Source organism: Aquarana catesbeiana, linkage group LG13, assembly GCF_042186555.1.
Source record: "Aquarana catesbeiana isolate 2022-GZ linkage group LG13, ASM4218655v1, whole genome shotgun sequence".
In the NCBI taxonomy this organism is placed as follows: Eukaryota; Metazoa; Chordata; class Amphibia; order Anura; family Ranidae; genus Aquarana; species Aquarana catesbeiana.
The window spans coordinates 34,648,495-34,676,142 of record NC_133336.1 but is presented as its reverse complement, the minus strand read 5'-3'; the positions used below and the strand labels follow the sequence as shown (position 1 = coordinate 34,676,142).

At 44.5% G+C, this 27,648-nt stretch overlaps 1 protein-coding gene across 1 annotated transcript in view; it reads right to left on the bottom strand.

The window, feature by feature from the left end:
- FANCM (FA complementation group M) overlaps positions 1 to 27,648 on the bottom strand; it is a 258,713-nt gene that overhangs the window by 225,828 nt on the left and 5,237 nt on the right. The window contains exons 4-5 of the mRNA XM_073609784.1: positions 24,626 to 24,703; positions 16,566 to 16,724 (exon numbers count right to left, since the gene is read on the bottom strand). Of these exons, the coding sequence (XP_073465885.1) occupies positions 16,566 to 16,724; positions 24,626 to 24,703 (237 nt within the window). The remainder of the gene's footprint in view (positions 1 to 16,565; positions 16,725 to 24,625; positions 24,704 to 27,648) is intronic.

The following is a 27,648-nucleotide window of genomic DNA, read 5'->3' as shown; positions in this document are numbered from 1 at the left end:
TGCTTTGTTCATATGTCATGTCTGAGGTTTACAACAACTTTAAAGTGGAGTTCCAGCATTTTGCATTCATTAAAAGTCAGCAGCTACAAAAACTGTAGCTGCTGACTTTTAACAAACACACACACACACACACACACACACACACACACCTGTCCCACGATGCGGCCGCCCAAAGCCTCGCTTCTCTCCCCACCTTACTAGTGTGGGCACTAGGCTGTGACAGCTTGCACACACAGAGAGTCGCACTGCACACCCTGAATGGCCGGGCAATCTTCTGGGATCTGTGATGTGTTCCAGAAGATTGCAGGGAGGGAGGGGAAGAGGAGAACTTCCGCTCAGGCTAAAGTGGGAGATGGGTACCTGTCAAAACTAGGTACCTGTTCCCCCCCATCCCCCCGACTCCCCCCCCCCAAAAAAAAAAAAAAAAAAAAAAAAAAACACAACATGCCAAATGTGGCATGTCTGGGGAATCATTAGTCCTTAAAGCGGAACTTCCACTTTTTGGTGGAACTGCGCTTTAAGCATTACACAAAATATACTTTACTGGTAATACAAAGGTGCCCTTTTTATACTCATGCGAATCTTGTGTATCCCATCAATCACATTTTCTATGACAACAAACATCAATGCAACAACTTATTCTATAGAGCATTCATAACCTGGAGAAAAACTGGCAATAATCCAGCATCCTACTGTTCCCTCACTATGACAGCCATGTGACTTGTAAAGGGTCACAGAGTCTGTGTAATGAACTTTATAAACTGCTTATCTAAATGACCTCAAGAACTTTACAGTGTAAATGGATACATGTCTGCTGCCAATCTGAAGAGAGCGGGGTCTAAGAATCCAAGCCAAATGTCATTCCAAATAGGGCACAGCAAGACCAACTTCCATCCGACTCCCACACACTACCCTGCACCTACATTGCAACAATCCTGTTCTATGCTTGTGTATTATAAGGTGTCAACCGCAATTTCGTCAGGCCTTGCTTAGACCATGTCTGTTGCATACAAGTGGAGAAAACAATGATTTGATCCCTTGCAGATTTTGTAAGTTTGCCCACCTATAAAGAAATGAAGGGTTTAAAATTTTTATCCTAGGTGCATTTTAAAAATGAGAGAGACAGAATATCAACCACAAATCTAGAAAAAAAAAAAAAAAAAAAAAAAAAAAAAAAACACAGGATACAAATGTTATAAATTAAGTTGCAGTTCAGTGAGTATAATAAGTATTTGATCCCCAAGCAAAACATAACTTAGTACTTGGTGGAGAAACCCTTGTTGGCAAGCACAGAGGTCAGACGTTTCTTGTAGGTGGTGACCAGATTTGCACACATCTCAGGAGGGATTTTGGTCCACTCTTCTTTACAGATCTTCTCTAAATCCTTAAAGTTTCTTGGCTGTCTCTTGGCAACTCAAAGTTTCAGCTCCCTCCGTAAATTTTCTATAGGATTAGGTCTGGAGACTGACTAGGCCACTCCATGACTTTAAAGTAGAACTATGGGCACAACTTTTTTTTCCATTTCGGATAAAGGGAGGGCAATAACCCCTGCGAGATTTTTCGCCATCTGTCCCATTGCGGAGATTTCCCTTCACTTCCTGTCTCTATCTCTGATAATAAAAGGAATTTTTTGAGGACCCCCGGCTCATCAGAACTAGTGTCTCCATTGGAAGATTTCCCCCTCTATTACTTTTCTGGGGACAACCCAAAAATTGGGGTTCTTTTTACTTTCAATGATAATAGTAAACAGGACAAATAGAGAGGATGAATCTCCTTAACAGGGGGGCACACACTGCAAGAAAAACTGACAGGGGCTCTAATGCCTCTCCACTCTGTCCAAAACGTAAAAAAAAAAAAAAAAATTGCCTTTAGTTATATTTTAATGTGCTTCTTCTTGAACCACTCCTTTGTTGCCTTGGCAGTATGTTTTGGGTCATTGTCATGCTGGAAGACCCATCCACCACCCATTTTCAGTGTTCTTGCTGAGGGAACAAGGTTCTCATCCAAGATTTTACAATACATGGCCCCATTGGCCCCTAAATGTGGCAAAGTTGGCCTCTACCTTTAGCAGAGAAACAGTCCCCAAGCATAAATGTTTTCACCTCCGTGCTTGACTGTAAGGATGGTGTTCTTAGGGTCATAGTCAGCATTTTTCTTCCTCCAAACACGGCGAGTCGAGTTAATGCCAAAGAGCTCAATTTTGGTCTCATCTGACCACTTTCAAGCCTTCTCTGAATCATTTAGAGCAGGGGTCTCAAACTGGCGGCCCTCCAGCTGTTGCAAAACTACAAGTCCCATGAGGCATTGCAAGGCTGACAGTTACAAGCATGACTCCCTCAGGCAGAGGCATGATGGGGCTTGTAGTTCCGCAACAGCTGGAGGGCCACCAGTTTGAGACCCCTGATTTAGAGGTTCACTGGCAAACTTCAGACGGGCCTGTATATGTGCTTTCTTGAGGAGGGGGACGCTGCAGGATTTCAGTCTATGGCGGGTATTGCATTACCAATGGTTTGTTTGGGGACTGTGGTCCCAACTGCCTTGAGATCATTCACAAGCTCCTCCTTTATAGTTCTGGGCTGATCCCTCACTTTTCTCATGATCATCCTTACCCCATATCTTACATGGAGCTCCAGACCAAGGGCGATTGATGGTTTTGTATTTCTTGCATTTGCGAATAATCACTTCAACAGTTGTCTCCTTCTCACCAAGCTTCTTGCTGATGGTCTTGTAGCTCATTCCAGCCTTGTGAAGGTCTACATTCTTGTCCCTGACATCCTTTGACAACTCTTTGGTCTTGCTCATGATGGTGAGGTTTGAATGGAAGAAAGATTCTGTGGACAGGTGTCTTATATACACAAAAAGAGTTGTCGTTAGGAGCACCTTCTTAAAATTGACAGGACTAGTCTGTGTACCACATGAGCACTGAGGCTGGGTTCACAGTGTTACGACACAACAGTCGTATGACAGTGGATCTGACTTTGCCCTGCGACTTGAAGTCCGACATGCGTCTGACTTCAATGAACAGGGATTCGACTGTCGACTTTGATCCCCGACAATACCAGGCACTGTGTCTGGTATGAATCTTTAGGGGGAACTCCCCAAAAAAAAAAAAAAAAAAAACCACACACACACACACACACACACACACACACACACAACACAAAACGGCATGGGTTCCGCCTCCAAGAGCATACCAGATCCCTCTGTCTGGAAGGTATTATCAGGGGAACCCCCTATGCCATTTTTTCGGCGTGGAGGGTTCCCCTTAAAATCCATACCAGACCCTTTTCTGAGCACACAGCCCAGAAGGTCAGGAAAGGGGGTGGGGACGAGCGAGCGTCCCTCTCCTGAACCGTACCATTCCACATGCCCTCAACATGGGGGGGGTAGGTGCTTTAGGGCAGGGGGGGCCCTGCGCCCCCCCTCCCCAAAGCACCTTGCACCCATGTTAATGGGGACAAGGGCCTCTTCCCGACAACCCTGGCTGTTGGTTGTCGGGGTCTGCGGGCGGGGAGCTTATCGCAATCTGGAAGCCCCCTTTAACAAGGGGGCCCCCAGATTCCTGTCCCCCACCCTATGTGAATGAGTATGGCGTACATTGTACCCCTACCCATTCACCTAAAAAATAAAGTGTGAAAAAAAAAAAAAAAAAAAAAAAACAAAAAAAACACACATTACACGTTTTTAATGTAATTTATTAAGGCAGCTCCGCCGTCTCTTCCGATCTCTTCTCCCCTCTCTGGCTCTTCTGTCTCCATCAGTTCTTCTTTCCTCTCCGGGTCTTCTCCCTCTGTCTTCTGCCTCTGCTGGCATTTCTCTGCTATCTTCTCGCTCTTTTGCCGGGTCTTCTCCATTGTCTTCTCCCTCTGTTCTTCTTCCAATGTTGACTCAAAGCTCTCTCCCGCTCTAATGCTGGGTGCATGGCGTGCCACTACTTATAATGGCATGAGGAGGGGTCACCGGGTGATGTCATCCAGAGGACCCGCCCCTTATGACATCACCACCCAGCCATGATGGCCTCCAGATGACATCACCCAGTGACCCCGCCCCATGCCAATATAAGTAGTGGCACATCGCGCACCCAGCATTAGAGCGGGAGAGAGCATTGAGTCAACATCGGAAGAAGAATAGAGGAAGAAGACAGCGGAGAAGACCCGGCAAAAGAGCGAGAAGATGGCAGAGAAAACCCAAGAGAGGCAGAGGACAGAGGGAGCAGAACCGGAGAGGGCTAGAAGACATCAGCGGAGAAGACCCGGAGAGGGGAGAAGAACCGACAGAGGCAGAAGACATCAGCGGAGGGGGCAGAAGAGCCTGAGAGGGGAGAAGAGATTGGCAGAGACGCTGGAGCTGCCTTAATAAAAATTACTTTAAAAACATGTAATGTGTTTTATTTTTGACACTTTTTTTTTTAGGTGAATGGGTAGGGGTACAATGTACACCATACTCATTCACATAGGGTGGGGGACCGGAATCTGGGGGCACCCTTGTTAAAGGGGGCTTCCAGATTCCGATAAGCTCCCCACTCGCAGACCCCAACAACCAACAGCCAGGGTTGTCGGAAAGAGGCCCTTTCCCCATTAACATGGGGGCAAGGTGCTTTGTGGTGGGGGGGGGCGCTTGCTTTTCCCCACCCCCTTTCCTGACCTGCCAGGCTGTGTGCTCGGATAAGGGTCTGGTATGGATTCTGGGGGGGACCATACGCCTCTTTTTCGGCGTGGGGAATTCCCCTTAAAATCCATGCCAGACCAAAGGGTCTGGTATGCTCTTGGAGGGGGAACCCATGCCGTTTTTTTTTTTTTTTTTTTTTTTTTTTTTTTTTTACATTTTGTGTGGAGTTCCCCCTAAAGATTCATACCAGACACAGTGCCTGGTATTGTCGGGTATCAAAGTCAGATCCCTGTTCATTGAAGTCGGACTTCAAGTCGCTGGGCAAAAACGGATCCACAGTCGTACGACTATCATGTCATACCAGTGTGAACCCGGCCTTACTGTAGCCAGTCTGTGGGAGCCAGAATTATTGTTGGTTGGTAGGGGATCAAATACTTATTTTACTGAACTGCAACTCCATTTATAACATTTGGATCATGTGTTTTTTCTGGATTTTTGGTTGATATTCTGTCTCTATTATTTAAAATACACCTATGATAAAAATTAGAGCCTTTCTTTGTAAGTGGGCAAACTTACATAATCTGAAGGGGGATCAAATAATTAATTTTTCCCACTTTACGTTGATCTGCATAGATCAACAGCCTCAATTCAAGAGCACACATACTGTATGTGTAAAAAGGCAGCCTTTTCTTTTATTATTTTGTGAGCACTGAAAATACCTGGGGATCCTGGCAGTCCCCCTTCTTTAATGTTGCCTAAACACCACAGCAAGCACAGAAGCTGGCGTGGTCAGTTTGCATCCCTGGAATTTATGCTGAGAGATACAGGCATGGTGTGCGGCAGTATCTCCTCCTGTAGTCAGGGTTAGCTGCCATGCCCTCTGCCCCTGGCCTGTAGTCCATTTAGCTGCAAGACCAGTCACCCTGCACGAGGAGAGCTGCTACAACCCACCTTAATAACAGGAAGCTCATGCATATGGGCAAAGGACAGTTATTTTAGTTATTTTATGCTGGATTACTGTAAAGATATAGGAAGAAAAAAAAAAAAAATCAACAAATCATCAGGATCAGGCATGCATCAGGATACAGACATCAAGATGCTTGTAAGACTACACACGAGTTTTTGTATTTAGACCCTGCCAAGCAAAAGTTGTGAATGCACTGAGATAGGAGGGCAAATCACATGAATTTTCTATAATACTTTGCTCCATCTAGTGGAGAAATATGTTACTTTATGTTTCAAATCAATGACTTTACATTCAAACAGCACAGAATATAGCATATTTACCTTAGTTTTTGGTCCCATTTGCACATGTACTGTCACTGGGTGAATGGCTATGCCAATTCTTTATAAATGACCCCCCCAGTGTACTAGTTTAGGTTCTAGTTATTACCCATGACCTTATTTCGGAGGACAGAAGTCATTCAAGTCCTCGCTCACGCTGCTGAAGAAAGACACTCCCTGCTACATACACGGATAAAGGTTCATTATAAAAAACGAGTAAGTCTAGCACGTAATCCTATCTCTTTTTTTACGCTGAACTAGTTTTTCATCAAGCTAGATTCTCGTAACACCTTGTGCTCTGTAGTTTGGGGTGTGTCTGCAGATAGATATAACCCAGAGGGTAGAAAGCTTGGTCTTTCCTGGTCACAGAACTGTTACATTGTACAACGATCAAGATCAATCTTCTCAAAGGAGACAGAGGCAAAAAAAAAAAAAAGTTCTGTTTCTACCCCTTCTCCCACCCACTCAAATCAAAAAAAAAAAAAAAAGGAGTTTGTAGGGTTTTTTTTTTGTTTTTTTAGTAAGGACTAATAAGTCTGAAGGGTCTCATTTACTCAGGTGAAGTTATATCTAGTCTTTGTTAGTCACATTCACCCAGCCTATTTCTTTAATGCTTGTAATGTCATTCCTAATGAACTGAAGAAGTGGTTGGAGAAGCTTCGAAACATCTTTAGCATTACAGAAGTCCAGTTGACATCAAACAACTACAGCTAACTAGACTGATAAGTCGCTTTCCTTTTTTTAAACTGAGCCCCGAGAATCACAATGTTCTCTCAATGTACCCTTCAGTATCTACAGTTATCCCATGCTTTCAGGAGTCAATTCCCCTCTGGGGAGGTTCAGATGGTGTCCTCAGATCTTGAAAGAATTTTAAATTCTGAATGCTCAGAGAAGCCCACTTCTACCCTTTATGCACATCTTCTCAGGGTATCCTCCCTGGAGCCATCGGCGCTTCGCCAGCGCTGGTCCATTGATGCTCCTGAGTTAAATCCTGAGGACTGGGAGGATATATAGCACTGGCCATTCAAAATCATAGACTTCTTACGTGATCGTGTTATTCAGTTCAAGATTGTCCATAGAGCTCATCTTACCCCCTATAGGATTACACAAAAAAAGGGACCTGCCCACTCTTCGGCATTTTGGAAATGTGACCATCCCAAGGGGGACTTTATACACGTATTTTGGTCCTGTCCTGCAATAACTACATATTGGACGCAAGTACACAAGTTGTACCTGCTAGGCCTGTTAGAGGAACTAGTCCCTAGACTAGCGAAGAAGAACCATGGATTGGCCTCCTACTATTCTAGATTAGAAAGGTGATCTTTACCTATCTTTCTGGGAATTGCAAGTTAACAATGCCTTGCCCTATTATAAAGATACATATTTTCCCAGAGGTTGCCACAAGAAATATGACAGAGTCTGGGCAAATGGCTAGCGGAGCCTTCCACAATGGTGGAAAATTCCTGCATGGCTGACGCCCATAGTTCAGTGGGAGCATTAAAAATAGGATTTTTAAATACAGCTTAACTGTAAAATCCTTTTCTTGGGAATACATCACGGGACACAGAGACTTTGATAATTACTTAGTGGGGTAGAATAGTCACAATCAGGTGATTGGACACTGGCAACCCTAATTACAAGGAGAGTTCCTCCCCTATATAACCCCTCCCATACGGAGAGTACCTCAGTTTAGTAGCAAAGCAATAAGTATCCCAACGTATAATCTCGAAGAGGGGCGGGAGCTCTGTGTCCCGTGATGTATTTCCAAGAAAAGGATTTTTACAGGTAGGCTGTATTTAAAAATCCTATTTTCTTGTTAATACATCACGGGACACAGAGACTTTGATAATTACTTAGTGGGATGTCCCATAGCAATGCCCAAATTGAGGGGAGGGAGATACAGATCAGAAACATAGACTGCCAACGGACCAGAGGAACTATACTGCTGCCTGCAGCACACTGCGCCCGAAAGCGGCATCCTCATGCCCCCTTACATCCACCTGATAGAATCTAGTGAATGTATGGACTGAAGACCAAGTTGCAGCCTTGCAGATCTGAGCCATGGAGGCCTGGTGATGCACTGCCCATGAAGCACTAACTGCTCTAGTTGAGTGCGCTTTAACCTGAAAAGGAGGAATCTTCTTCTTTACACCATAAGCCTGAACAATAACCTGTCAAACCCATCTAGAAATAGTGGATTTCGATGCTGCCTGGCCCTTTTTGGGGCCTTCTGGCAGAATAAATAGACAGTCAGTCTTTCGTATCTGAGCGGTTGCCTGCAGCTAAATACTGACTGCTCTTACAACATCTGAAGAGTGTAACAACTTCTCCTCCACGGACTGCAGATCTGGAAAAAAGGACGGTAGGACCACATGTTGATTCAGATGGAATCCTGAAACCACTTAGGCAGAAAAGTCGGGTGAGGACGCAACACCACCCTTTTTTTTTGTCAAAAGATCTAAAGAAGCATGGTGCAATGGTTCAAAAGGTCGTCCCTGTAAAACAGATAAAACCAAATTTAAATCCCATGGGCACACAGGAGGCTTAACCGGTGGATTTAAGCGTAAAGCCCCCCGAACAAAAGCCCGGACGAAGGAATGAGAGGCTCTTTAAAAAAATACTGACAAGGCCAAGATCTGGCCCTTGATAGTACTCAAGGCCAGCTTAATTTCTACGCCTAATTGAAGAAAGGCAAGAAGTCTGCTAATGGCATACTTCCTGGGATGCCACCCCCTAGATTCACACCAGGAAACATATGCCTTCCAGATTCTGTAGCAGATAAGCCTGGAAGCCGGCTTCCTAGCATTAACTAGAGTGGACAGGACTGGCCCCAAGAGGCCACGACCCTTCAGAATGTGGGTCTCAACTGCCAAACCATCAAATTCAGACTTCGTAAGGCAGGATGGAATATTGGACCCTGTGAGAGTAGATCTGGGCACGGCAGAAGAACCCAAGGTCTTCCTTCTGCCATCTTTATAATCTCCGCATACCAAGGTCACCTGGGCCAAGCCGGAGCCACCAGAATTACCGGATTTCCTTCCCTCTCCGCAGGAATCGCTGGAAAAGCGAAACTGGAGGGAATGCATAGATCAGAGTGTACTGATCCCATGGAATCGTTAAGGCATCTGAACCTTGTGCTAGCGGATCCTTTGTTCTGGACACAAAGTTGTCTAGTTTCTTGTTGAACCTGGAAGCCAACAGGTCTACGTCTGGGGTAACCCATCTTCAACATATGGCCTGAACAATATTGGGGTGAAGAGCACATTCTCCTGGGCACAGCTGCTGGCGACTCAGGAAATCTGCCTGCCATTTTCTACCCCTCGAATGAAGACTGCAGATAGGCAAGGAACATGCCTCTCTGCCCACGAAAAAATGTGATTCACCTCTTTTTGGGCATCCAGACTCCTGGTGCCCCCTTGGTGATTGATATAGGCCACTGCCATAGCATTGTCGGACTGTATCCGGACAGGACAACCCTGCAAGCTGGAAGTCCAAACCCTGAGAGCTAGACGAATTGCCTGAATCTCCAGAATGTTGATGAGCAAGAGCCTTTTCGGCTCTGGACCATCTTCCCTGGGTGGAAACTTCTTCCAGAACTGCTCCCCAGCCTATTAAGCTGGCATCTGTGGTTACCACATTCCAAGTAACTGGAACAAAAGATTTTCCTTTTAGTAGATTCTTGGTTAGCAAACACCAATTGAGGCTCTGGCGTACCCATAGAGATAGGCACATTGGAAGATCCAAGGCTTATACTCTTTTGCCCCAGGCAGAGAGGATGCAGCTCTGCAGAGGCCTCGAGTGAAACTGGCCGTAAGGAACAGCCTCGAAAAAGGCCACCATTTATCCCAATAGTCTCATACATAGTCGAATGGAGGGACTTTTCCTTGCTAGAACTACCCAGACCAAATCTTTTATGGCTTTGGCTTTTGACCCGGGTAAAAATACTCTGCTTTGAACTGTCTATGACCGTGCCCAAATAATCCAGCCTTTTTAGGGGCTGTAAGGAAGACTTTACTAGATTGAGGACCCAGCCTAGGTACTCTAAGTACTCTACTGTGCTGAGCACACTGCGGTCTAAGCGTGCTACGGACTGTTCTACAAGTAGCAAATCATCCAGGTAAGCTGTCTCTGTTATGCCCTAAGCTTTTAGTTTTGCCAGTGGCTAGAATTTTTGTGAATACTTGAGGTGCTGTAGCAAGACCGAAAAGAAGGGCCATGAATTGGAAGTGGTGCTTAGAAATCTTTGATGAGCGGAAAATATTGGCACATGTAAATATGCATCCTTGATGTCTATTGATGCCAAGAATTCTCCCCCCTGAGTGCCAGTTCACACTGCTGCGAATTCACAACAAATGTGATGCATCAAAAACATTCTAAATTCGCATGTCATCCATAAAGTCATTGTTTTCAATGACCATCGTTCACATACATGCGTTGCGATTCCCCTACGAATGCGATGCTATAAAAAAAAAAAAAAAAAAAGGGTCTTGTGCGAGTTTACAGCGTTGCGTTGCGATATTAGCCTCCATAGACATCAATGTAAATCGTTCTGGAATCGCATTGTTAGTTCAGATATGTGCGAATTCCACCACACTACTCTCCACAAAAACCAGGAAGTACACAGGAAGTTAAAACCTTTTTTTTACATTATGATTCCATTGGCTAGAACATCAATCGCAGCTATGTCCAACTCCTGAAATTCGCGGTAAATTTGCAGTAAAATCGCACCTCACACAGGACAAAAAAAACGGAACAAATTCACAGCGCAGCAGTGTGAACCGGCACTGAAGGGTAGAAACTACTGAGCGGATTGACTCCATGCGGAAAGAACGAATGTCTAAAAACTGATTCAGGTCTTTTAGATCTAGAATAGGTCTGACATCCCCGTTTGGTTTTGGAACCGTAAAGAGGTTTGAGTAGAACCCTGAGCCTTGCTCTTTTGGGGTCACTTCTATAATTACCCCTTGGTATAGTAAACGTTCTAAGGCCAGAAACAAGGGTCGTCTTTTTTCTGGATCTTTGGAGACTCTTGACCTTAGTAAGCGAGATGGCGGAAACTCCCGGAACTACAGTTTGTAGCCTAGAGACACTGTGGGGGTCACCCATTTGTCCTGAATCTCTTCCCGCCAGGCGCCTACAAACTGCAGCAGCCTTCCCCCCGCTCGGCCGAGCAGGGGGCGCCCCTTCATAGGGAGGCTTTGGGGTTCTGTTTAAACAGATCTTGGACCCCAAGACCTCTTTTGTCCTTGGGCTTGGCCCTGGACTTTTCCCCTAGTATTGGACTGGGGAGGCCGTCGCCACTTCCTGAAGGTCAGAGCTCTAGGGGCTGGGGACAGAGAACGTCTAAATGAGAGACGTTTATTCTTCTTTTTAACTGGCAACAACATGGTCTAACCCCCAGTAATCCTCTGGATATATTTGTCCAGATCATCCCCAAACAGGCGTTCCCCATAAAACGGGAACCCAGTCAAATATTTTTTGCACGAAGCTTGAGCTGCCCAATACTTAAGCCAAAGGGGCCTGCGCATGTGTACCAGCAGGAGGGAAAGGCGGGATGCTTGCTGAACAGAATCCATAATGGCATCAACTGTAAAACACAAGGCCTTAGGAAGGTCTACATAAACCTCGCCCTCCTCATTGGAGAGGTTTAGCACCTGCTTCATTTGTTCCTTGAGGAACTGGCACATGCCGATTGCTGCGACCGCAGGCTGGACTACAGCACCAGCCATAGAAAAGGAGGCTTTAAATAAAGTTTCCAGCTTCTTATCAGTTGGATCTTTGAACCCCTGAGCATTGTCCACGGGACAGGTCAGGCTTTTATTCACACAAGAAATTTCTGTATCTATTGCTGGCACCCCCCATTTTTTGGTGAACTTTTTCCTTCACCGGATAAAGCATGGAAAACCTCCTAGGAGGAGAAAATATTTTATCTGGATGACCCCAGTCATCAAACAACAATTTCTTCAGCAAGGGATTAATTGGGAAGGTATACGCAGCCTGTGGGGGATTTCCGAGATCCCAAGGACCAAACAGAGGATATGGCAGTCTCAGCAGAGGGCAATCTATATGTGGTACGCACCAACTCAGTATAATATTGCACCTGTACTTTGAGGGCCTGGGAGGCAAAAAAGACAGCTTCTCCTCTTCCCCTGAATCGTCCAACTGCTCCTGATCCCCATCCCCAGATAGGGATATTTCATCATTATCAGAATGCTCATCTGATAGGGAATCCAGAGCAGAGGGAGGGGATCTACCCCTTTTTTTGCTACTCCTTAAAGAAGCCATGATAAAAGTAGTAATCCTTCCTTCTAAACCATCCAATGGACACTTCATAGTGTCTTCAGTGACATATACAGGGACTGTAACATTGGGAGAGGCTGAAAAGCCTGACAAGGGCACAGACTCATCCTGTGAGGCTGCCTCCAGTCTTTCAGGGGGGGATGGAATCCTGCAGGCATGCCCAGAACCCCTAGAAGTAGGTGGTGATTTCTTAGTTACCTCCCCTTGAAGCCCTCTTACGGGGAGACATAGTCCTAAGCTGCAAAAGCAGAGGTACTAGTACAAATGCAACCACTGTTGTGCTTAGTCTTACAATATAAACATTAGCTTAGTCTGCACAACCTGATGCTGAGTAGGTGTCTTAGGTATGCCTGGATCTGAATCCACTGAGATGCTTACTGCCTACAGCTCTGTGTCCCACTGCTTACAGCAGCTCTGGCGTACTGGGCTTTAAACCTAGCCGCTTTGCGCCTAGGCACTGGTACGGCGTGCCCGCCACACGTGCACAGCAGCGCAACCACGCCCCCCCTCCTTCCCCGCCAAAAACCGCCGTAAAAGCGAGCGCATGCAGGACTGTCATGGCGGTGGTCGGGGGGCGAAGGAGACCCCCTGAGAACTGCGCAGGACCCCCGAACTGCGTGGGATCCCCCCTTTCACATTATGTATCAGAGCCTGCAGCGGAGGAGGTGAGCGGCTTCTCAAACCAGCTTCACTGAGCGTGTATCCTGGATGGCATGTAAGTATACACCAGGTATGCCTCTTACTCCCTCTAGTGGTGGAAACAAGGTAAGATATGCAAACTACTCAAAAGAATATAATCCATATGTGTATACTTTAGGATTGTCTTCACATACCTTATCCCCGCCGCAGGAACTGCTGATAGACAGATCCAACCTTCACCCATCACGGCGGGTAGCGTTGTGCCAACCTTCAGGGTTCTGGGTTCCTACTGACAGGACCCTCTTCCCTGGACCTGTAGAAGTTTCTGCCAGAAAAAAAACTTTTTGCGCAACTTAAATTGTGCACCAAAGCGCTGGATCCCAGAGCCCAGTCCTCAAAGAGAGACATTACAGGCAAAACCTTGTTTCTTCTTTCACGAGGCCCGGGTACCATCCATCTTAGGCGTATTTATTGGCCCGAGGTATGGATCCGGTTGTATAGCTCGTAGGCCCCTGCAGAGACCATCAAGCAGAGCTTTCTTCACATCTTTAGCGTGACCAACCGCCTTGGACACTGGCGAAAAAAACTGAGGTACTCTCTGTATGGGAGGAGTTATATAGGGGAGGAACTCGCCTTGTAATTAGGGTTGCCAGTGTCTAAATCGCTAATTCTCAAAGTCTCTGTGTCCCGTGATGTATGAACAAGAAATCTCTTGGGCTCCTGAAACTGACAAGGCAGGATAGTCTGTGGTACACCAGTCTTAATATTTGTGTTATAAGTCACTAGAATCCTTAAAGAGGGGGTCCACCTAAACTGCCAAAAAAAAAAATATTAAAAGCCAGCAGCTACAAATACTGCAGCTGCTGACTTTTAATAAATGGCCACTTACCTGTCCCAGGGTCCAGCGATGTCGGCAGGCGACGCGGAGAACCCGCTCGGTTCTCGGCAGCTGCCGCCGCCATCCTAGGTGAGGGAATCAGGAAGTGAAGCGTTGCGGCTTCACTTCCCGGTTCCCTACTGTGCATGCGCGAGTCGCGCTGTGCATCGTAACTGGTCCCCGCTCTCTCCTGGGAGCTGTGTGTTTCCCAGGAGACAGCGCGGAGGGACAGGAAGAGGCATAGACTCCCATGGGAGTCTATGCCAGAAGTGGGTGCAGATACCTGTCTGTCTTGAACAGGTATCTGTACCCCCCTCCCCCCTGAAAGGTGCCAAATGTGACACCGGAGGGGGGGGTTCCGAAAAGCGGAAGTTCCATTTTTGTGTGGAACTCCGCTTTAAGGTCGCCCAATACCACATCCTTTTTTCTTGCTTTATGGTTTTCTGCGCCACTGCATGGGCTAAGTGCCTGGGACTGGAATGTTGTGTTATGTGTTTGTGTGCAAGTACTTTTATAGGTTTTGTACAGAGATCACCAAGATTACATTTTTGGAGGTCGTGTCATTGTTGCTCATCTAGTGCGCTTGTTAATTTCATTAACACCAAAAGCAGCTGAAACTGATTAACAAACCCCTCTGCTAATAATTTGGTAATGATTAAGCACAACTGTACTGTGTGAAACGCGTCTACAAGACTGTGTATTGGTGTTTTTTGATGTCATCTTGGGGATTAATAAACGGCAATTGGACTTTCATCGATGTGCACCCATTTCTTTACTACTTAAAATAACAAAACCTGGAGTTAGGCTTCAAAGGAGAAATTGATCCGGGAAGTATGATCAAAACTTTATACACTGCTAAAATATACCGTATTTATCGGCGTATAACACGCACTTTTTTCCCCTTAAAATCAGGGGAAAAAAAAAAATCGCAGGTGCATGTTATACGCCGATCCCCTGCGATCCTGAGTTGTCAGATCTAAAAAAAAAATAAAAAAAAAGAAAAAAAATCGCCGACCGCGATTTGAAAATGGCGCCGCCAGCGCCGAAATAGACAGTGCCGGTCCTCGGCTCTTCTCGGCCACTTTCGGCTTCACTCGAGCGCCGCCCGAACCTAGCCGAGTGTACTCGGCTAGGTTCGGATAGCTCCGCTCACAGTCACACCCATCCCGAGAGGAGCCGAAAGTGAACGAGAGCCGCCGAGAAGAGCCGAGGACTGGCTCTGTGTATTTCGGCGCCGATTTTGAAGCTCAGCGAGCTGCAAGGCTGCACTGGGGCAAGGCTGCACTGGACACTGGGGAAGGCTGCACTGACAAAGCTGCACTGACATGGCTGCACTGGGGCAAGGCTGCACTGGACACTGGGGAAGGCTGCACTGACATGGCTGCACTGGGGCAAGGCTGCACTGGACACTGGGGCAAGGCTGCACTGACAAGGCTGCACTGACAAGGCTGCACTGGACACTGGGGAAGGCTGCACTGACAAGGCTGCACTGACATGGCTGCACTGGGGCAAGGCTGCACTGGACACTGGGGAAGGCTGCACTGACAAGGCTGCACTGACATGGCTGCACTGGGGCAAGGCTGCAATGGACACTGGGGAAGGCTGCACTGACAAGGCTGCACTGACATGGCTGCACTGGGGCAAGGCTGCACTGGGGCAAGGCTGCACTGGACACTGGGGAAGGCTGCACTGACAAGGCTGCACTGACATGGCTGCACTGGGGCAAGGCTGCAATGGACACTGGGGAAGGCTGCACTGACAAGGCTGCACTGACAAGGCTGCACTGGGGCAATGCTGCAATGGACACTGGGGAAGGCTGCACTGACAAGGCTGCACTGGGGCAAGGCTGCAATGGACACTGGGGAAGGCTGCACTGACATGGCTGCACTGGGGCAAGGCTGCAATGGACACTGGGGAAGGCTGCACTGACATGGCTGCACTGACATGTGCAAAGTGTGTTTGGAAAGAAGCTCCAAACGCATCTGGATGCATGTATTTTAGTGCCCATATTCATAAGGTCCAAAATAAAAGGCAGCTGGCTGCAGAGAAGAACCGTCACATCAGCAGGAAGTGTCACGGCGATATTACTATGTTCATATACAAGCAATTCCAATATTTTATTAAAAGGAAGATAGACCTTTTTTCTTGCCTGGAGCTCAGCTTTAAACAAGGAGTATGTAGAGATAAACTGAAATTTCGGCCGCAGAAACATATCGGCCGAAAACAGGGTTATCAGCATTTTGCCGATAAGAGAAAAAGGTGCCAATAACGGCACTGAAAACACATGCGATTTTACCGCAATTTACCAACATTTTACTGTGCTCATGGTGTATTTTTTATAGATCATGGACTCAAAAACAGCAGCAAACACATGTGTATTATTGCTGCATTCTTAATGCATTTCAATGGGGTGGTGCGGTGCGTTTTTTTTTTTTTTTTTTAGCTGACCAAAAAAAAAAAAATGTAAACACCACAACGGACCAGTGTGAAGACACATACATAGAATTTAAGAAGGGATACATTTTTCTTGTGCTAAAGGTGCAGATAATGGCTGAAAATAAATTCATATTCTTTTAAATGCTATATACATACACACACACAGGGAATTATTTTTACCACCTGCTGTCTACTACCACTTTAAGCTCTTTATTCATCACTCCCCAACTAGAAACAAAGGCAGATTTGGGGGCTTCAAGAAGGCTGCTAAAAGCTTCATAAATTTTGTCCTCCAAGATGAAAAAAAAAAAAAAAAAAAAATCACGCTTTGTTTGTTTAGGGCCTAATGTCAACCCAACACATGAAAATTCACATATATTTTTGTCACAGCAAAATATTTCTGTAATTATAAAGAACTTACCTGCAAATAGGACTTTTGTACAGCTTCCAGCTCTTCGCCAAGAGGTACCACAAATTTCTCCAGCTGCCTATCGTGGGAGTAAGGCTGAATGTCGGGAGAGTCCTCTGACCTCAGTTCTATGTGGCCAATCAGCAGGTTGGACACCACTTGCTGCACAGACTGAACAACAAACACTTTATTTAGAAAGACGAACAACATTGCTCATTTTAACCTCTCTAGGCCGACACCAAATTCTCCCAACTTAAGCATGACTTGAAATGCAGACATTAAGCCCCGGTTCACACTGCCGACTTGTCATGCCCCATTAACGGCAATGGAACCGTTCTAATTGATGCGACTCAAGTCGCTCCGGTTTAGAAAAAGGTTCCTGCGCTACATTGGTGCGACTTCAACACGACTTGCATTGACTTCTATTAAAGAAGTTGTATGCAAGCTGTGATGAAGCCAAGCTAGTGTGAACCAGGCATAAGGGGTTTACTAAAACTGGAGAGTGCAGCTGTGTATGGTAGCCAAGCAGCTTCTGACTTCAGTTTGTTCAATAAAGCTTTGACAAAAAGACTGGAAGCTGATTGGTTTCTATTCAGGGCTGGACCAGATTTTGCACTCTCCAGTTTTATTAAATCAACCCCTAAATGTCTACCCAATCCTACGGATTTAAACAGGATAGTGCCAACAGTTATACAATTACATATACAATTGCTACACAAGACATATTGCAATTTAAAGGCAATTAGAAATGACCCTTTCCTTTTTGCTGTAGTTTTCTATAAAATGCAATATGGCTACTTGGAGGCGTTCTGTACACAGATGATATACAGAAAGCCCCCTTATAAATGTAATTTTCTGCTTGTGCGATTAGCGTACTGATTTTCTCAGAAGTCTGCACTAAGATACAAGTAAAATTTTAAGCATCCCCTGAAAAAAAAAAAAAAAAAAGTCATTTTTGGTGAGATACTCCCAATAGGAAATTACATCTAAAAAGGGATGCGGACCTTGCCACTTTCCTCATTAGAGCCCTGCAAGGGCAGCAGCTAATTATGAAATCACTCCCATGCATTTTGCACATGGACACGAGAAAGACAGATTTTTGTTTTTTTAGTATTTCTTAAATAGAAAAAAAAAAAAAAAAAAAAAATTGTATATATACAAACTGTATGATTGAATCGGTTCTGATATCGCTGGTTTACTAACATGACAGCTTATTATTCTAAATAGGAAACCTTCATTTTGTTTTCAAATATTAAAGATTCCAACTACCAGCAAGAATGGGTTTTTAAATTTAAAGAGAACCTGTCATTTCAGATCCATAATGGCAGTGCCTGTTAGCGGACATTCACTCACCTGCTGCCGCCACGTCCCTCACCTTGTTGTGTCACTGCCGCATCACCAGCCGTCCCATTAAAGTGAATGGGACTGTTGGTGAGTAAACAGCGGGTCAGAGGAGGAGCCACTGCAGGACAGAGATGACAATTGCTCTTTAAAAATTAGGATTTAAAATCGAGTTGATTTAAATCAAGCCTTTTTACTAGTGATTTAAATCAAATACACCCTGGCCAGTGGGAATGGTTTTTCCCTCAACAAAAGTGGCGTGTTATACTCCTGATATGTGGCTGCTGTACCGAGTCTCCTGTTCTCTTTGCATTGCTTCCTTTATGTAAAATGCCTGATGTTCCTGCCAGTCCCTCTGCTTTCCTATTAAAAACTGACCACACAAAGCAGGAGAGCACAGCTTGGTCAATTCTATAGCTATGCTGGGCACTCAGTGTGCTCTCCTCTGATAAGCAGTCTTGCCCTCACACACACACACCACCTATATGGCCTATTGCTGGTAATCAAAGTAAGCTGCTGCTTCTCCTCCCACCAGATCTTATGCAGCTGAGAACAGAGAGAATGTGATCACTTATGAAAAAAATAAAATGTTACAACCAAAAACGTAAACGCATTTTATTGGGATTTTATGTGATAGATCAACACAAAGTGGCACATAATTGTGAAGTGGAAGGAAAATGATAAATGGTTTTCAATTTTTTTACAAATAAATATGTCAATACTTTGTAGAACCCCCTTTCGCTGCAATTACAGCTGCAAGTCTTTTTGGGGATGTCTCTACCAGCTTTGCACATCTAGAGAGTGAGATTTTTGCCCATTCTTCTTTGCAAAATATCTCAAGCTCTGTCGGATTGGATGGAGAGCATCTGAACAGCAATTTTCAAGTCTTGCCACAGATTATCAAATGGATTTAGGTCTGGACTTTGACTGGACCATTCTAAAACATGAATATGCTTTTGATCTAAACCATTCCATTGTAGCTCTGGCTGTATGTTTAGGGTCGTTGTCCTGCTGGAAGGTGAACCTCTGCCCCAGTCTCATGTCTGTTGCTCTAATGCCGCGCACACACGAGCGTACTTTCCGGCGGACCGGACTCCGTCCGACAATTCGATTGTGTGTGGGCTCCAGCTGACTTTTTCCCAAAAGTCCGACAGACCTAGAAATAATAAATGTTTCAAATCTTTCCAACGGACTCGAGTCCGGTCGAAAAATCCGCTCGTCTTATGCTAGTCCGACGGACTAAAGCTGACGCTAGGGCTATCAACTTCCTTATTTTAGTCCGGTCGTACGTCATCCCGTACGAATCCGTCGGACTTTGGTGTGATCGTGTGTGTCCAAGTCCGTTCGTTTGAAAGTCCAGCGGACCTACGCTGCAAAGTCCGTCGGAAAGACTGTCGGACCAAGTCCGTCGAAAAGTCCGCTTGTGTGTACGTGGCATAACAAGTTTTCTTCTAAGATTGCCCTGTATTTGGCTCCATCCATCTTCCCATCAACTCTGACCAGCTTCCCTGTCCCTGCTGAAGAAAAGCATCCCCACAACATGATGTTGCCACCACCATGTTTCACAGTGGGGATGGTGTATTCAGGGTGATGTGCAGTGATAGTTTTCCGCCACACATAGCGTTTTTCTTTTAGGCCAAAAAGTTCAATTTTGGTCTCATCTGACCAGAGCACCTTCTTCCACATGTTTGCTATGTTCTCCACATGGCTTCTCACAAACTGCAAACTGGACGTCTTATGGCTTTCTTGTTGCCACTCTTCCATTAAGGCCAGATTTGTGGAGAGCACGACTAAAAGTTGTCCTGTGGACAGATTCTCCCTCCTGAGCTGTGGATCTCTGCAGCTCCTCCAGAGTTATCATGGGCCTCTTGGCTGCTTCTCTGATTAATGCTCTCCTTGCTCGGCCTGTCAGTTTAGGTGGACGGCCATGTCTTGGTAGGTTGGCAGTTGTGCCATACTCTTTCCATTTTCGCATGATAGATTGAACAGTGCTCCGTGAGATGTTCAAAGCTTGGGATATTTTTTTATAACCTAATCCTGCTTTATACTTCTCCACAACTTTATCCCTGACCTGTCTGGTGTGTGCCTTTTCCTTCATGATGCTGTTTGTTCACTAAGGTTCTCTAACAAACCTCTGAGGGCTTCACAGAACAGCTGTATTTATACTGATATTAAAATTACACACAGGTGGACTCCATTTACTAATTAGCTGACTTCTGAAGGCAATTGGTTCCACTAGATTTCATAGTATCAGAGAAAGGGAGGCTGAATACAAATGCATGCTACACGTTTCACATATTTGTAAAAAAAATTGAAAACCATTTATCATTTTCCTTCCACTTCACGATGATGTGCCACTGTGTTGGTCTATCACAGGGATATGCAATTAGGGGACCTCCAGCTGTTGCAAAACTACAAGTCCCATCATTACTCTGCCTCTGGGTGTCATGCTTGTGGCTGTCAGAGTCTTGCTATGCCTCATGGGACTTTTAGTTCTGCAACAGCTGAAGGTCCGCTAATTGCATATCCCTGGTAGCCTAGCACATAAAATCCCAATAAAATACATTTACGTTTTTAGTTGTAACATGGCAAAATGTGGAAAATTTCAAGGGGTATTTATACTTTTTCAAGACACTGTACATAGCACCGTCAACTTACGCAGCGCTTTTACATATAGTATATTGTACATTCATATCAATCCCTGCCCTCAAGAAGCTTACAATCTAAGGCCCCAAACTCACATTCATACATACACGTAATAGGGCCAATTTAGACAAGAGCCAATTAACCGACCAACATGTCTTTGGAGTGTGGGAGGAAACCCATTCAGGTACAGGGAGAACATGCAAGCTAAAGCCCCATACACACTATTAGATTTTCTGCAGATTTCGGTCTTCAGATTTACCAAAACCATGTAGTGCAACGGCCTGCCGGATTGTATACAAATTGAAACTCTTGACCTCATATTATAGGGTTTAGATAAATCTGAAGATTAAAATCTGCAGAAAATCTAATAGTGTGTATGGAGCTTAAAAGAGAAGTATGGGGTGTGGGTTTTTTCAGATTCATACTTACCTAGGTGGATGCTGCATCTGTCTCCTGCCGGCTGTAATACTGAAAACTAAGCGATCAAACACCGCTGATCGCTTGGTTCTCAGAGCTGCTCTGAGCGCCGGACTGTGAAGAGAGGGTGGGAGCGGCCAGCTCAGGCTCTCAGCTGCAGACTGAGAGGCTGCGCTGGGTGCTGGTCCAGGCATGTGATAGGATCCCAACCTTATGGTCGCGATCCTCCCTGAGCATGGACCGGCTCGGTAACGTCAGCCCATTGTCTGCTGAAAACGGGTCACAGGAGTGCAGAACAAACTGCACTCTTGTGACCCACAGGAGAAGTACAGCCAAATAAGCTTTGGCTGTACTTCTCCTTAAAGTGGATGTAAACCCGAAAAAAAACATTTTTTCTGATGTCATAATGTAGAGTATAAGATTTCCTATCATTTGAGCCCAGTCTTGCCACAAGGAGTTAATCCATCTCTGAGCAATCCTCTTTTATTGTTCAGTGAGATAAAACTTGACAAACTGAGAAAAACTTTGTCAAATCCTCCCCTTGCTGTGAGTGACAGGTGATTTACACCTCCTGCACTAGCCTAAGACATGCATTATTTTTTTAATTCCCTCCCCCACTCCTTCGTTCAGCAGCTCTGCAAGGATTGGCTGTTCCACACCTCAGCGTGATTTGGCATGCTGAAGTCATGTGGTTACTTTCCTGTCTTTTCACTGGATGTTAGAGATCATAGCAGAAGTTCAGTGTAAGAAATACACAGGAGAAAATGCATATTGACAAGGGGAGTGTAGAGGTAGGCGGGGAGTCTGACATCACGACTCCACCCACCGAGCTCCAGACAACAGACCCGCCAACAGAATATGCAGTTTTTCGGGTCTCAAAGCAGACATTGACAGGTAAAGATACATGCAGGAGGCGTGTATATCCTTATAGATAACCCCTATGGCAGGAGTTTAGAAAGGATGACATTGGGTTTACATCCACTTTAAAAGGCGGGTAGTGCTGTAGTTACCAAAAACAAATAGACTGCACGCTGCAAGTGCAGGTTCACTCATTTCCCCCAGCGCTTAGTAAATGTGGTGAAGCTTCACTTTCCCACACAGAATCCAGGAACAGGCCTGAAACTCCCCCAGTCATTAGACTGCAAGACATGCAGGACAGTAGAATAGAAGCTTTGGAAAACACACATCTGCAACAGGGCCGGAGTTGTCTCATTATCTGGATCTGGGACGGTGACTGAAGCCTCCAGGAGCTAGGTCTGTGTGTGGGTGAAGATATCTGATAGCCATAAATGTACGTTTAGGTCATCTGTATCCTCATTACACACAGAACAGCAGATAGTGACCTCTAAATCAGGCAAGAAAAAAATAAACAGCAAATAACTGATGGTATGTAATGACATTACATCTAGCATCGCCTCTTGGACCCAAGATGAAGATTTTAGGCATGGCAAAGGAGAGGAAAAGAAAAAAAAAAAAAATCGAATTGGCAGATAATGTCTGGCTTTCTCACCAGTGGCCTCCAGTGCACACAGAGAAAGAGGATATTACATAGTATTATAGTATATGGCCAGATCAATCTAGCTTACCACAAACCTCAGTTAGAAATGCATTTGATTTCTTGGACCACTGTGGCTAGGTCTGCAGGGATAATATAATACATAGCTTGCCATACACTAAACATTTCACTCGTTAAGCCAGAGGGAGGAAAGAGAAAAAAAAAAAAAAAAACACAACAACACACAAAATAGATTCCTCCATCCATGCTAAATTGCATGGATGGAGGTCTCCCCCCTTCCAGGTATTGTACAGATGTGGCCAAAAGTTGAGAACAAATATTAATTTTCACAAAGTCCGCTGACTCAGTGTTTATGATGGCAATTTGCATATACTCCAGAATGTTATGAAGAGTGATCAGATAAATTGTAATGTCCCTCTTTGCCATGAACTTGGTCCCATAAAAAACATTTCCACTGCATTTCAGCCCTGCCACAAAAAGGACCAGCTGACATTCCAGTGATTCTCTTGTTAACACGAGTGTCAGTGTTGACAAGTACAAGGCTAGAAATTACTCTGTAGGGCTGATCGGGTTAGAATAACAGATTGGAAGCTTTAAAAGGAGGGTGGTGCTTGAAATCATTGTTCCTCGTCTGTTAATCATGGTTACCTGCAAGGAAACACGTGCAGCCATGATTGCTTTGCAGGAAAGGGAAATTCACAGGCAAGGATATTGCTGCTACTAAGATTGCACCTAAATCTACCATTTATTGAATCATTAAGGAGGAGAGGTTCAACTGTTGTGAAGAAGGCTTCACAGCACCCAAGAAAGTTCAGGAATCACCAGGGCCTCCTCCTACAGTTGATTCAGCTGCGAGATCGGGGCATCACCAGTGCAGAGCTTGCTCAGGAATGGCAGCAGGCAGATGTGAGTGCATCTGTAAGCACAGTGAGGAAAAGACTTTTAGAGGATGGCCTTGTATCAAGAAGGGCAGCAAAGAAGCCACTTCTCTCCAGGAAAAACATCAGAGACAAACGGATATTCTGCAAAAGGTACAGGGATTGGACTACTGAGGACTGGGGTAAAGTCATTTTCTCTGATAAATTCTTAATTTTTGGGGCATTCAGAAAAAAACAGTCCTGTGTCATGCCAACAGTAAAACACCCAAGACCATTCATGTGTGGGGTTGCTCCTCAGTCAAGGGAGTGTGCACATTTACAATTTTGAAGAACAGAGCCATGAATAAAGACTGGTACAAAAACATCATCCGAGAGCAACTTCTCCCAACCTTCCAAGAACAGTTTGGCGAGGAACAATGCCTTTTCCAGCAAGATGGATGGAGAACCTTCCAGAAGGGAAAAAGTGATAACCAAGTTGCTTGGGGAACAAAACAACGAAATTTTGGGTCCATGGCCAGGAAACTCTCCAGGCCTCAATCCCGTTGAGAACTTGTGGTCAATCCACTAGAGGTGGGTGAACAAAATAAACTCCACAAATTCTGACACACTCCAAACATTGATTATACAAGAATATGCTGCCAGCAGTCAGGATGTGGCCCAGAAGTTGATTGACAGCATGCCAGGGAGAATTGCAGAGGTCTTGAAAAAGAAGGGTCACCACTGCAAATATTGATTCTTTCCAGTAACTTATTGTGATTTTCATAAAAGTCCAAGGTTTTTACTGACATGCTTGTATACTTCGGTATACCATAGTAACATCTGACAAAAAGATCTAAAAAAACACTGAAGCAGCAGCCGTTGTAAAAAATTAATATGTGCGTCAGTCTCAAAACTTTTGACGGGCCTGTATTCTGACAGTCACACCACCTGTGACTGTCAACACCCATACAGTAACTGCACCTGACTGGATGCACACACCGTTACAGTTTTCCAACCGGCTCCTTCAATTTTTCAATCCAGTAGGGAAGGGCTGGAATGTCCATCAAATTTATATTACCTGCCTAGAACCAATTTTGGGGAGATTTTCCCTCACTTCCTGTCCCAATGACTGGTAACATTAGCACAAAAAGCAGTGAAAAGTCTCGGAAACCTGAGAAGATAAAAATAAACCCCGACAGAGCTTCTAGCCCTCCTCCACCATAACAAAGAGCTTTAAAAAAAAAAAAAAAAGTCTTTATGTTCAATGTACATGAAAAGAAGGTTTGCCGGCTTACCTTTGTATCGCTGCCTGGAGTGGCACTAAGCGCCAAAATCCGAAACTGCCTATTATAGTTGCTCAGTTCCCGAACAACCTGGATAAGGAGGGAAATACAAAATTATGCAATGCAGACTTGAGCAATTTAAGCAAGAGACCTTAACTTTTAAGAACACAAATGTCAAAAGCTACTTCACTAAAAGTTTCTGTGAATCTACAGAGAACAAAAGGCAATAAAAACAAAAAGGCAAAAAGGCACACAGATCTCATTTCCACAAGGAGGCAAGGCCATGTTTTAGAGAGATTTTTTTGGTTTCATCCCTCATCTCCATAACTAGACTGACATTATAGTCCTAAAAACATAAAAACTACAAAAAGTTCTGCTTTAATCGCAAAGTTATAGTCCACCTAAGGAACGATATTTCAGATTATACCCATATTTAGGGTGTAACATGAAACATGGTCACATTACCCAACACGCTTACATCTCCCACACATACCTGAATAGCAAGGTACTTCTCCCTGGAGCATCCTCTGGTTTGAATTTGAACAGTGGTGTGTGGCTCCACCTGAATTATCCATTTACAGATCCAAGTGAATGGAAAGATTACAAGTCGCACTGGTGCATATGCATGAGTCTTGTCAATCTCCAGCGGCCAAACCAAGATGGTGGAGGACCCAGCACTAAGAGGTCAGAATTAAGATAACAGTGCCAGCAAGGGGCAAGGAAGCTGGGGGGGGGGGTTGCAGACTTTAAAGTGGAACTTTACCCAAAAGGGCGGGGGAGCGGGGACCTGGTTTTGACAGTTTTTTTTACATCTGTTTACAAGTTAAAATCTGTTTTTTTTTTACTAGAATATATATTTTCTCTAACACCCTAGAGAATAAAATGGTGTTCGTTGCAATACTTTGTCACACCGTATTTGCGCAGCGGTCTTACAAGCGTACTTTTTTGAAAAAATACACTTTTTTTAATTAAAAAAAATAAGACAACAGTAAAGTTAGCCCAACTTTTTTTTTTATATTGTGAAAGATAATGTTATGCCAAGTAAATTGATACCCAACATTTCACGCTTCAAAATTGCTCTCGCTCATGCAATGGCAACAAACTTTTACCCTTAAAAATTTCTACAGGTTACCAGTTTTGAGTTACAGAGAAGGTCTAGGGCAGTGATGGCGAAACCTTGGCACCCCAGATGTTTTGGAACTACATTTCCCATGGTGCTCTTCTACACTGCATAGTATATGAGAATTATTGCTCTCGCTCCAACGATCGCGGCAATACCTCACACGTGTGGTTTGAACGCCGTTTTCATATGCGGGCGCTGCTCACATGCAAGCTCGCTGGGACAGGGCGCTTAAAAAAAAAAAATTTTTTTTTTTTTTTCTTATTTATTTCAATTTTTTGATTTGAGGCTTTTTTATTTTTTTTTTTTTATTTTGGGTCACTTTTATTTCTAATACAAGAAATGTAAACATCCCTTGTGATAGAAAAAAAGCAAGACAGGGCCTCTTAAGTATGAGATCTGGGGTCAAAAAGACCTCAGATCTCATATTTACACTAAAATGCAATAAAAAAAAAAAAAAAAAAAAGTCACTTGAAAAAAAATACATAAATTCTCCTTGACATCGATTCCACCCTCCCATGTCATGGAGCCGAGAAGGGGCCATCTTCCCCTCAGTCGGCAGCCAGTCATCCACGGGAGAGGGCATCGTGTTCTATCAACAGTGGGATGGGAACATCATATTACATGATATTACAGTCTTGTTTTAAAAAAAATAAAAATAAAATAAAACTAACATGTTATACTTACCTCTTCTGAGCGGTTGATTTTGCACAGAGCAGCCCCGATCCTCCTCTTCTCGGGTCCCTCTTCCGTGCTCCTGGCTCCTCCCTCCTGCTGAGTTCCCCCACAGCAAGCATCTTGCTATGGGGCACCCGAGCCGAGTCGCTGCTCTGCGTTTCCATTCAGACACAGATATGTGGCTCGGTCTTGCGCCCTCTTTCCCATTGGCTCACTGACTTGACAGTGACTTGACTTGACTGACAGTAGCAGGAGCCAATGGTGCCTGCTGCTGTCTCAGCCAATCAGGAGGGAGAGTACCAGACAGCTGAGGCTCTCGTGCAACTTCGCTGGATCAAGATGGGGCTCAGGTAAGTATTAGGGGGGCTGATGTACACTGAAGGTTTTCTATCTTAATGCATAGAATGTATTAAGATAAAACCTTCTGCCCTTATACCACTTTAACCTCTTGCCGAATCTCTCACAGTGTGAGCAAGCACGCACCGCAACACACCCGTACGTCACAGTGTACTTCCTGGTTAGCGGAGCGCAAGCAAGCGCCCCCTGCTTACCTGGTGCTGTAAATGGACACAGCACAAGCTTGGCAGCAGATTTCAGTCAATGATATTGGCTGAAACCTGCTGATCGGCTGTGTCCAATCACAACACAGAGTTCACACAAACACACAGAACTCTGTGTACAGGGAACAGCGATATGCCTGTTTCTTCTCCCTGAAAAGCAGGGAGAAAAAACAGCTAGATCAGAAAGTAAAATCAACATACATTACACTTGTTAGGCACACAGTTAACCAGGGTGGATTAAAAACCAACGATTTAAAAAATAAATAAAATTAAAAAAAAAAAAAAAAAAAAAGCTAAAAACAAAATCTGATTTTTAAATTTTTTATTTTTTATTTTTATCAAACTTATTTTAATAAAATGCTTTTGGAGTAAAAATTTGTCTAAAAGATAGTTGTCTATTTAAGATACATTCATAATTTAGTTTATTCAGCCTGAAATGGAGCTTAGTTATGTAGCATGAGGCTGTGTGTTCTGCAATATTTACATTTTTGATAAACTCATTCAATGAATCTGCAAGCTGAGATAACATGCACTGCATTGATGCAAATCACACAATTTCACAGTAAACATGAGATAAAACAAAGTTCACGAATATTCCTTTATCCCATTGTTTTGCAAATCTATGTACACTACAAACTGTATGATTGAATCGGTTCCGATATTGCCATTTTACTAAC